The 12,053-nt window shown below is 41.8% G+C and overlaps 1 protein-coding gene across 1 annotated transcript; it reads right to left on the bottom strand.

Annotated features, from left to right (window-relative positions):
• Positions 1-503: 503 nt before the first annotated feature.
• Positions 504-1,989, bottom strand: LOC140851748 (uncharacterized). Its single transcript, XM_073243853.1, has one exon. It carries the CDS (start codon positions 1,924-1,926, stop codon positions 1,111-1,113), a length of 816 nt encoding a protein of 271 aa, XP_073099954.1. The 5' UTR covers positions 1,927-1,989; the 3' UTR covers positions 504-1,110.
• Between the last annotated feature and the right edge of the window lie 10,064 nt (positions 1,990-12,053).

Here is a 12,053-nt window from a genome sequence, read left to right as displayed (position 1 = left end):
TCAAATTTTCATTCCGATTCCAATTCTGATCATAAACCAAGCGCTTTGGAGAATTTGACCATTCCTATTCTGATTTCAATCCATTCCGATTCTCATTCTGATCATAAACCAAATATTTCTTAGCATTTCATCAAGCCCTCTAGTTGATCAACTCACTCGATATCCTGACTGGATTGGCTTCCGACAGCAACACCTCTAGCAAGCTGCTTCTCCAATATCTTCTAGTAACTTTTCATTTTAGTCCGCAAAGGATTCCATAGGTCTAACACTTGCAACGATGCGGTCCAATCAAGACACAACAGGCCAAGTCTGAACTTGTTCAAGGGATCGATGAGAGAATGAAGCCCCAACTTGTCGAGCCCACCTTCATTGTCAGTACAATGGCTGAGTTATATTTTATTTAAGAAAAAATACATTAGAATTTATAAACTAAGGAAAACTTACGTATATTGAACACACAAAGTGAATTAGGACAAGAATAGGGTGTAAAAAGACTAAAAGAGTGTGACAAATGATGAATTGCTCATGTTTAGTTATCCATGTCCAATTGGTGGGGGAACATGCAAATTCTCAAACCACCGTAGGGTACTAAGGGTTAGTGTTAGTGGGAGAGAAACTATGTAGAGCAATAGGACAACAATGATCAGATCATCCACACAAGCAAAAAAGAAAAAAGACATGCCATCTATATAATCACCGTTTTCTTTTTTTTTTTGCTCTCTCTCTCTCTCTCTCTCTCTCTCGACATGATCATAATTTTTTTTTTTTTCCCCACCTGATTATAAGGTTGGTAAAGTAAACCATTCCCAAACACATAAACAATTATATTACACCAGCGGAAGCCCACTCTTAAACGGTCCTGATCAATCACCAACCATCCAGACGAATCATGCTGTCCACGTCTCTCCGCAATGCTTCCTTAGAGAGGAAGCTTCTCGTACTCCTCAATCCAGAAATTGTTGTCTGCACTGCGCGCAGTAATATGATACGCAGCCAATCACAGCGGCTGATTTTTACAATGGTGCATCGAGATATGTACTCGATAAATGACGCCCGCAGGCATCGTGATTGGCTGCGTGCGCGACCCGCACGCAGTGTGGATAATAATTTCTACCCTCTGTAGCATCGGTACGTGTCCCGATGGTAATCCTCCATTAGACAGCCATACGGTTCCTGCGGCGGATAACATGCCACGTGTACCTGCGATGCTGGGGGATAATACCCGCCGACGGTAGCCGCTGGGTATCCGATCGCCGGATACGGCCTCGGACAGTACCCCGAATCCACCGGCGGAGGCGGGTCATAGATCGCTGGTTCCTGCGGCGGGTAATAGATCGCGGAATCCGGCGCCGGGGGGTATCCAACCGGCGGCGGCGGGTAGTAGCCGCTGGCCGACGTCGACGGTGGGTGATGCTCCATCTTAGGAGGAGTATAGCCGGCAGCAGATGTGGGCGTTGGGGAATAGACAGCCGGATCCGGCGGTGGACTTCTCCCTTCGCCGCCGTTCATCTTGTATAAGAAGCTAAGGACGCCGTTGGGCTTCCCGCCGGAGGTCTGAACGAGGTAGCTGGCGGCGTGGAAGGCTCCGGCGGGGTCCTCCGGCAAGAGATCGGCGACGGGAACGCGGACGTGGCCGACAAGCCGGTCTCCAAGGAAACCGTGAGCCGTGATATCGAATTGGAGAACGAGGCCCTTGTCCTGGGAGTCGAGAACGATCCGGATCGGGTGCTCCCACTCCGGGTTCTCGCCGCCGGTCCGGTCGGCCGGCGTGCGCTGCTTCTTCTGCTTCAAGTCCGGCCGGTGGCCGCCGCTGCCGCCGGCAAGGAAGACGGTGGCGTAGAGTGAGGACTTAAGCAAGGCGAGAGACTTGATGCCCTTGCCGGAGATCGTCTTCAGATCTATGGAACGCCGCTCCATCGATCGCATTTGCTTGCTCTCTCTTTGTTTACTTACAGTTTTTTTGCACTAATTCTCCTTTTTTTTTAATTTAAAACTCCACGAGGCGAAGGCGAGGCTGGTTGGGCTTGAATACATAGAGGAAAATTTGGGTTAGATATTTCTTCCTGGCTAAATAACTTAACTGGTTCCACCGGAAAAGGACAGGGCTATTATTTTCCTGAGTTAGATTTTGAATTAAATTACCTTTGAGCCCTCTCGAGGTTTGAGGCAGTTACGTGACCCCATCCAACATTTCAAAAAAAAATATATATAATTTTTTAATTAAATATAAAAATTTAAAATTTAAAAAATAAAAAATTATTATAATAAAAAATATAAAATATTTCAAGACTTAAATAAAATAGATAATGACGATGTTAGCAAGATTATGAATTTATTTAAAAAAATATTTATAATAATTATGAATTATATATATCTATATATGTATATATATATATATATATGTGTGTGTGTATATATATATATATATATATATGTATATATATATATATATATGTGTGTGTGTGTATATATATATATATATATATGTGTAGTGGAACATATATTTTTTATATATTGGATGAAAAAAAAAAAAAAAAAAAAATATATATATATATATATATATATATATATAGTGGAATGTATATTTTTAACGTATTGGATGGAAATTAGAAGGGTCATTGTAATTTATTCTAGATTTTTTTTTTTCGCACTTTCTGGGGCAGGTTGTTTAGACGCAAGAGAAGAAAGTCAACACGGACCAAATCGACTTGGTAGTCTGGCGAAGGAGTCAAGACGAAAAATTTCTGACATCCGAGGGAGGAAGAAGCGGCAGAAGGCGGAGAGGGGGGGACCATGAAACGATGGGGGATCCTGGAGGGTCAACATTGATCCACAATGATGTGTTGATGGATGGTGCCACCTGCCAGGGGATGAAAGAACGGAGGAGATCTCCCACGAAGCAACCTAACTAGGTCTTGGGCTCAGGAGACCAGGAACTTGCTGTTGCTCAACGATCATTTTTTGTTGACATTTTTTGAAAGCGTCGGCAGATTACGTTGATCTGCCAACGCTTTTAAAAAGCATCATGTTTCAACGATGCTTAAAAATATCGTAAAATTTCATCATTTTCAATGCCGACGCTTTCAGCAAAAACGTCGTTAAATAAAAAAAATACCGACATTTTTTTACGTCATTATTTAATATCGCTAAAAAGCATCGTTAGGTTCGATTAATATCTCCATTCTTCCGTGTCCTAATCTATCTGCCGCCGCCTCCTCCCACCCATTCTTTCATCTCCGCCGACCCCCATCTCCGTCGATTCTCCGCTGCCGGCACCGCACCCGCCGTCCACACCGCACCGCCGTCCGCCGCTCCCCTCTGCTGCCGCATCCGTCCATGCCGCACCCGCACCATCCACGCCGTACGCCGTCCTGTCAGGGACTTATCCGCAGGCATGTCGCAGGGGTGCCGGCATGGGCGTGGCACGGTGCTGCGAAGGATTTGGCTTGGCAAAAATTTACAATGCTACTCGATCATTTGGAACCCCCAGGATGAGATTTAGGGGGATGCCTTACTGGGGTAGTGAGGGAGCAATGGTTCGCCAAGGAGCGGCATGGCAGTGGCATGATATCGGGGGGCTCGGAACGCGTGATATTTGGAATGGTGGTGGTCCGCCATGATATTTGTGGATACTCAAGGATTCCTCTTGGTTTGAGGAGGGGCGCGAAGCTTTGGCCGCGTACCCGACTCCCCCAGACCCATAGGAGACGGGTCCGCCGTGGCACAGTTGTGTGGGCAATGGTGGTGCCACGCCCGAATGATCTCATGTGGAGGTATTCGGGGCAATGTTGGTTGGACGAGCTGGCCACATTGTGTGGGAAGGGGATATCTCGAGGTTTTATCCTTGAGGGGTTTGTCTAGACTACTCTATGCATTCTTGATCTCTGTAGTGGAGCGAAGAGGCGATAGAGGGCTAGTCGGGCAAGGGTGTGGCCTACCCAAACAGGCAAGTCTTGTGAGCATCGCAAGGTGATGTCTCACGGGGATCCACGGGAACCGGTCGGTTGTGGAGAACAAGGGAAGGCTTATGATATATCGATCAGTATATGTGCCTTGGAGCTGGGCCAAGGATCATGGATGGCCAAGAGGGTCATGCCGAGGAGAGGACAGCTTGATGCATTTATCATCCGGTCGAAGATATTTACTTGATGGGGCAGACTGGAATGCCGATATTGTGGCAGTGCTCAATGTGTGAGTAGGCTGTGGACCTAAGATATTGGGTGGTGCGGTCATGTATCCCCAGGATCATGGTAATGCACAGTGATGGGCGAGCAGGCCATGAATATTGTCAAACGATATGACCAGGGATGGAAAGGCATATCAAGGATGCAAGATCGGGATTGTGGCACAAGAGTTTATGGGGAAAGCTTGGATAGTCGAACCCCAGAGGACTCGGATGTGTACGATCATCTGTAGCTTGGGAGAGCTACAGGTCATGTCAGCTTGGTAGTTTAGCTGGGCTGTATTAAAGATGGGTTTGCCCGGGCCTCATGCATAGTGGTGGCATTGCATGGTCGTGCTATATGGATTTGATATGTGTAGTACTGAAGGGCAGCTTGGTGGGTTGCAGATCAGTGACACAGTGGTTATGTCTTGGCACGAGGGTATGTTGAGGATCAAGACATCTGGGATGAGCAGTGCTTGGCTTGAGGGGCAAAGCCTTAGAGTTGACACAGAGGTGTTGAGCTGCGGACCACTCTTGGGAAGAGTCTATGTTATGGCATGGAGGTGCGCATGAGCATTGCAGTTGATTCGAGAGGTCGAATTGCTTATGGGCACTTGAGGGTGTCATTTGTGTTCTGTACAACAGTGTTGCCAGGCAGGGGCATAGAGGTACAAGCTTGGCTATGTGGCTGGACTGCTGCGTGCTTATTGGTATGTCCGAGGAAAGGACTCGAGAGGGCTGGCCTTGGTGTGTGGCATGCTGGGGCGCCGCACGGGTGTTTGGGTAAGAAAACGCTCACCCCATGACAAGTGGTATCAGAGTCAGGTTGGCTAAGTCGATGGTCGACGTTATGCTTGATGTTAGCTTCTGATACGTGTGGTATCAAGTTGCATGTTTTGGTTGCAGATACGGGGGTATCCAAAGCAATGTGAATTTGAAGGCTAAGTTCAGATGTACTGGATGTCTGAGTTTGTTGTGGGTGTCAACGACTCAGGATGGGGGAGCATGTTGTAGGGCAATGTGCTCAGTGCAGAATGAAAAAGGGTTGCTCATCAATGGCACTAGTGGATGGAGGCCTATGAATGTGAAAGTCTACCAGTTCATGGCTGAGGAAAAGGAATTCAGGGTGAAGAGTGCTCGTGAATGCTAAAGCACTTGGGCTGCATGCAAAGTTGCAAGGCAGAGCATCTCGAGGGACTAGAATTTCCAAAGAGACAAAGCTGGGCAAATAGACTGAGATACTTGGGTGTATCTATAGTGTAGGGAATGATGTAGCACTCATTTTTAAAAGTGCAAGCTGAGATGAGAACTTGGAAAGTCATGGGACTCAGTTGCACAAGATATGGGAACATTGGAAAGAGCCATCTCTTGTGTGGATGATTGTGGAGCTGAAGCACTTGAATGGTATGAGATATCAATCAAACTTAATGGAACTGCTCTCAGGGTGAAGGCGTTGGTAAGCCGAGGTACTAGAGGTAGATATTTGGCTGAAGGTGTCTTCTTGCTACACAGGCATGTGATGTCAGGGTGTAGGAGATGAGGCACGAAGGGTGTTTAATGTTGGCTGGGTTGGCCATGTGGTGGCCATGCTGTGAGGCATTACAAGGCACTGATGTTGAGGCAAATGGGTGTCGATGCGCTAGAGTCATAAGAGTGAGGCAGGCCAAAGGGGTAGCCTTGCATTGGCATTACAGACTCAGAGTCAAGACACAGAAGCAGTCGAGTTGGGGATCGCAGGAAACAGCATGGACAAATGGTTCTGTAGAGACAGACAACTGGTGCTCGGAGTGAAGACTGGATTGTCTAGGCACTTGAGCAAAGTGGAAAGTGGCTTTGATCGGATATCAAGATCCCGCTTGGAAGCAGCCATGTATCTATGTTGGTATGGGACAGCACAGAGTTATGGAGGCAACTTGTGTGTACTTGGCATCGGTGCACTGTGGTAGGGTCCGAAGTCTTGGTGTTGAGTGGAAAAGGTCGGAATTACCACAAGACTGCATGGTGGGTATGTTGCAAGATCAGGTGTTTGGAAGTGAGTTGCCAGAGGGGACTCATGTGATGGGCCACTTCAAGACTGGTGGATAGGAGTTAAGCCTTGGACACAGTTCAAGGAGTGACATTTTGTGTTTCTGACAATGGATCTTTGCATTGATGGAGGCAATGGCAGCTCTTAGATTGGGGCAATCGAGAGTTAAGCCTTGGAGGAGTCCGAGGAATGCCATGTAATTGAAGGTTAAAAGACCATTAGAGGAGGACAAAAGCAGAGGTTGGTGTTGGATTTTGTAGCAGTTTGGTTCTGTGGAGGAGTCAGTGTGGTGTAGATGATGGATTCTCAATGGTGGAGAAAGAATCAAGGACATCAAGACCGTGGGTCTCTGACTTGAGGAACCGTATCTTCAGTTACTGCAGTGAAAATTTGGCTGTGGTGACTAATGTTCAAGTAGTGGCTTGGACGTCGACGAGGACGTCGACAGCTTGAGTAGGGGAGAATTGTCAGGGACTTATTCACAGGCATGTCGCAGGGGGTGCCGGCATGGGCGTGGCACGGTGCTGCGAAGGATTTGGCTTGGCAAAAATTTGCAATGCTACTCGATCATTTGGAACCCCCAGGGTGAGATTTAGGGGGATGCCTTGCTGGAGTAGTGAGGGAGCAATGGTTCGCCAAGGAGCAGCATGGCCGTGGCATGATATCGGGGGGCTCGTTCACAGATGCTTTTGGACTTGGTATTCAAAATTTAGGAGAATCCAGTAGTATACAAGAAACAGTTGGGATGTTTGATGGATATACGCATATGGAACGTATGCATGTTGAGGAGCCTATACATACATCTAATGATGAAACAGCTCGTTATCACACCTTAATAAAAGATACAGATGAAGAATTATATCCGGGTTGTACGAAATTTTCTAAGATTTCTTTTCTTGTATATTTATTCTATTTAAAATATTTGAATGGATGGTCTGGGAAGAGTTTTACCATACTGCTCAAGTTATTAAAGGATGCATTTTCAGAAAGCACTCGTTTACCACCATCGTATTATGAAGCCAAGAAAGTAGTAAAGGAATTGGATCTTGGATACAAAAAGATTCATAGTTGTCCGAAAGATTGTATGTTATATCGGGATGAAAATGCTAATCAAGAGTCATGCAATGTATGTGGATCTTCAAGATGGATAACACAAAAAGAAGATCGAGACGATGTACTGAATGAATTGGATGCAACGCGGAGTAAAAAGAAACCGGCAAAAGTATTGCATTACTTTCCTCTTATACCTAGATTGAAAAAGATTTATGCATCATCAAAAATAGCTTCATCAATGAGATGGCATGACGAAGGACGTACAAAGGATGGAATGTTGAGACATCCAGCAGATAATCTTCAATGGAAAGCATTTGATGATAGGCATCCTGATTTTGCCTCTGATGTTCGCAGTGTTAGGTTTGGCTTAGCTTCTGATGGCTTCAATCCATTTTGGACCCTGAGTTCTACCTACAGTACTTGGCCAGTCATTTTGATACCTTACAATTTACCATCGTAGATGTGCATGAAACAATCATCACTTATCTTGTCAATGATTTTTCCAGGAGATAAGGGTCCAGGCAATGATATTAATATTTTCCTACAACCTTTAATAGAGGAATTGAAACAGTTGTGGAAGGGTATTGATGCATTTGATGCTTCCAACGGCCAAACATTTAAACTACGGGCAGCTTTGTTATGGACTATTAATAATTTTCCAGCATATGTCAATTTATCTGGCTGGAGTACAAAGGGACGGGTCGCATGCTCTTGTTGTGGAGATTCAACACATTCAATTTGGTTAAAACATGGAGGTAAATTTTGTTATATGGGACATCGTCGATGGTTGGAAGCAAATCATCCGTTTCGATTTCAGAAAGATTTGTTTGATGGTACTATAGAATTGAGATGTGCCCCTATTCCATCTTCTGAAACTGATGTTCATAGACAAATGGATGGCATCAATTATAGCTATGGTAAGCACTCAAAGTCCTCTAAAAAAAGAGAAAGGGATGATGTTGAAAGCTCAATGCACGAAGGGTTACCAGAGGAAGTCAGTATCAGTACTATAGATGCAAAGGTGTTTCAAGATCCAGACAATTATTTCGAGGATGAAAATGAGGAAGACACACAGATAGCATCTACACAACAACCCAGTAAATATTTATAAAAAAAATAAAGTATCTTTTTTGACTTACCTTATTGGAAACATAATCTTATTCGGCATAATCTTAATGTCATGCATATAGAGAAGAATGTTTGTGATAATTTACTTGAAATATTTTTAAACCTTGATGGAAAGAGCAAAGATAACATGAAGGTGCATCTTGATTTAAAAGAAATGGGTATCCGACAGGAGCTTCATTCTAAAATACTTGCTAATGATAGAATTTATGTGCCTCCTGCATGTTACACAATGTCTGCTCGAAAAAAGGATAATTTTTTTGGGAGTTTTGAAAAGTATCAAGGTACCTGATGGATATGCATCAAATGTTTCACGATGTGTGCATCTAAAGGATCGAAAACTTTCAAATCTTAAAAGTCATGATAGTCACATATTGATGCAAGATATCTTTTCAATAGCTTTAAGATCGTCATTGCCGAAATAAATTATTACAATTGTACTTCGATTATCGTCATTCTTTAAGGCATTATGTTCAAAAGTTATTGATCCTCAAAAACTTGATCAGTTAGAATCCGATATTGCAATTACACTTTGCCAGATGGAAAAGATTTTTCCTCTTGAATTTTTCACTATTATGGTACATCTGCTCATTCACCTAGCTTCAGAAGTTAAAGTTGGTAGACTGGTACATTATAGATGGATGTATCCTATTGAGTGATATTATTGCAAACCTTAAATCTTTTGATAATTTTATTAGAAACAACAGTATACTGATATTTTAATAAATATTTAATTCTTCAAGGTATCTTGTGTGTCTTAAAGATTATGTGCGAAATAGAGCCTATCCCGAGGGCTCGATTGCTGAAGGATATATTGCGGATGAATGTTTGACATTTTGTTCAAGATATCTTCAAGGTGTAGAGACTATTTTTAGTCGACCTCAACGGCATAATAACTTTGTGAAGAATGCAGAACTGTATAAGTTCTCAACTGCTGAAAAATTCTTAGGAAGAGCTGAAAGTATTGTACTTGATCAAAAATCCTTAGCACAAGCACATCGTTATGTGTTACTTCATAGTGACATAATATCTGACCATCGCAGGTTAGTATATTTAAGGCATGACATTAAGATTTAAATTTTATATTGATATAATGTTTTAAATGATATATTTATATTTTATGCAGTAAATTTTTAATTTATCAGAGACGAGCCAATCATAATATTCATCCTAATGCAAGGATTGAGCAGCGATGGTTGGTCGAGTTATTTCCTATGTGACTTTCGAATCAGGTGTGATTTATATTTAATTATGGGATACATTAATTTTAGATACATATTTAATATCAGATAACTCAACAGCACTTTATATTATTTTTTTTTAGGTATCAAAGATGATGGAGAGAAATAATTCAGATGAACTAATAGCTCTTGCTCGAGGACCTAACAAGATTGTGAATAGATATAACGGTTTCATAATTAATGGCTTTAAATTTCATACTAGAGAACGGGAGAAATTTAGAAAAATACAGAATAGCGGTGTTATGGTGGAAGCGGATGGAAAATCCTATTATGGTGCACTTAAAGATATATATGAGTTGGATTATTATGAAAAATTTAAAATAGTATTGTTTAGATGTGATTGGGTAGACATAAACTCACCAAGAGGTTTAAAACAAGATGCAAATGGATTTACACTTGTAAATTGTTCAAGGTTGATACACACTGGTGTGTTATTGAAGGATGATCCATTCATTTTTTTATCTCAAGCTCGTCAAGTATTTTATGTACAAGACGCAAAAGATAAAGATTGATTTACTGTCATTAAAACAAAACCTAGAGACTTATATGATATGGAAAATCAAGTGGAGGATGATGACGATGATACTTATACACAATGTATGCCCTACAATTTTGTGCCAGCTGATGATTTAAATGCTACGAGGACGTTGGTTAGGACAGAATTTGAAGGAAACACTACTGCTTGATTGTTACTGGTAATAATTATTTATGATGTATATAATTTATATTAATTATTATGTTATTTTACTCCATATATTAACTAATTCTATCTTTTATTTACATAAATGCTAGGTGACATCATGCATCACAGGGGACGATATGCTAGTGTACAATTTCAGTTTTCATAGACAGAGACCGGTACGTCTTCTTTAGCACAGCAGTCTGAGGCCAGTTCAGCTGCATAGCATTCCGAGCCCTATCCTTCTTCATCATCAGCATAGCACGATCCTCCTGTTCATCAGTCAGATGATGAGATACACGTGCAGGGTATATATTATCTTTCATATAATTTTATTTTTATTTTATTTTATATATATTTATGATATCGTTACTTTTATGTATTTTTTACAGACAGATCGGGAGAGTACACCCCCGATGCAGATCCACAGTAGTACGAGATGTGTGGCAGATGCGTGAGGATGAGAGAATTATTGTGGAGTGCAATCAGCTAGGTCAGCCAATTAAGAAAGCTGCCTGCTTATTGACTTCATTTTTGGGGACTGTTGCTCAGAGGCCTCAGCTATGTCTGTTGGGCTATGCAAAATGGAATGACATGCTTCCAACGTACAAAGTTGAGCTCCTCTGAGTTATAGAGGTAATGAATTGATCTTCATACTGTATATTAATTGTTAATCACTTATATAATTTATTTTATTTAACTTTTTTTTTTATAGAGCAAGTTTGTTCTCCCTCCATCCACATGATTTTGTAATGAAGTCTCTCAACCGCAAATGGAAAGAATATAGAGCACAATTGAAGAGGGACTATATGAGATAGGGTATGACAGAGGAGGAGGTTGCTAGAAATTATCCTCCTGATGTACCCCCTCATCAGTGGATGGAGTTGGTTCATTATTAGTTCTTCGAGAGAGCACAGGTATATTATCTGCTCATTATCTTTTTTTTAAAATATTTTATAAAAATATTGATTTATATTGTATATTATATATTATACATATAACAAGTTTTTTACTTTATTTTACCGACTTATTTTGTTATTGGTAGAGCTGCATGAGCAGCTCAGTCTGTTCCTCATACATCGGGGTCGAAGAGTTATGCACGACTCCGACAGGAGTTTGTATGTTCCTTAAATTTTTATAATTAATTTCTAATTTTTATGTTGAAATATTTATATAACTAATATCATTATGTATCGTGGATCATGTCTGTATCATGATACTCATATATTTTTTTAAATTATTATAACTGTTTGCTTAAAATTAAAATTATTTGTGTAGGTGGATGAGCATGGGAGGGAACCCGGTAAAGTGGAGTTTTACCAGATGACTCATACTCATCAGGATGGCACTTTTATTCGAGATGAGTCGAGAGATTTATATGTACGGTATTATTAATATTCTATTTTTTACAATAATTTTAATTTAATTTTGTTAGTTATTAATGTATAACTCTTGTTTTCAAAATAAATACAGGAGAGGGCTACATCTCTCATTGCGGAGCGTGACGACGAGTCTACAGCATCTACGCAGTAGAGCCGTATCGAGGCTGAGGTGTTCACAGAGTTGATAGGACCAGAGCGCTACGATCGAGTGAGGAGTTATGGAGTAGGAGTCACCCCCACTCAGTTATCTGAGGTTAGTAGATATACGTAGCATGCTGTAGTAGATGCTCAGGATTCACGCGTCCGCAGACTCGAGGCAGAGATACAGGAGATTAGACAGAGTCATGCCGCTGAGATAGAGGAGATGCGACAGAGTCATACC

This window comes from Elaeis guineensis, chromosome 9, assembly GCF_000442705.2.
Source record: "Elaeis guineensis isolate ETL-2024a chromosome 9, EG11, whole genome shotgun sequence".
NCBI classification, from domain to species: domain Eukaryota; kingdom Viridiplantae; phylum Streptophyta; class Magnoliopsida; order Arecales; family Arecaceae; genus Elaeis; species Elaeis guineensis.
The sequence above is the reverse complement of the archived record's forward strand: the minus strand, read 5'-3'. Positions and strand labels throughout refer to the sequence as shown.

Bases quoted from the DNA above. Each gene is read 5' to 3' on its own strand.
- LOC140851748 (XM_073243853.1), bottom strand. From the start codon at position 1,926: ATGCGATCGATGGAGCGGCGTTCCATAGATCTGAAGACGATCTCCGGC.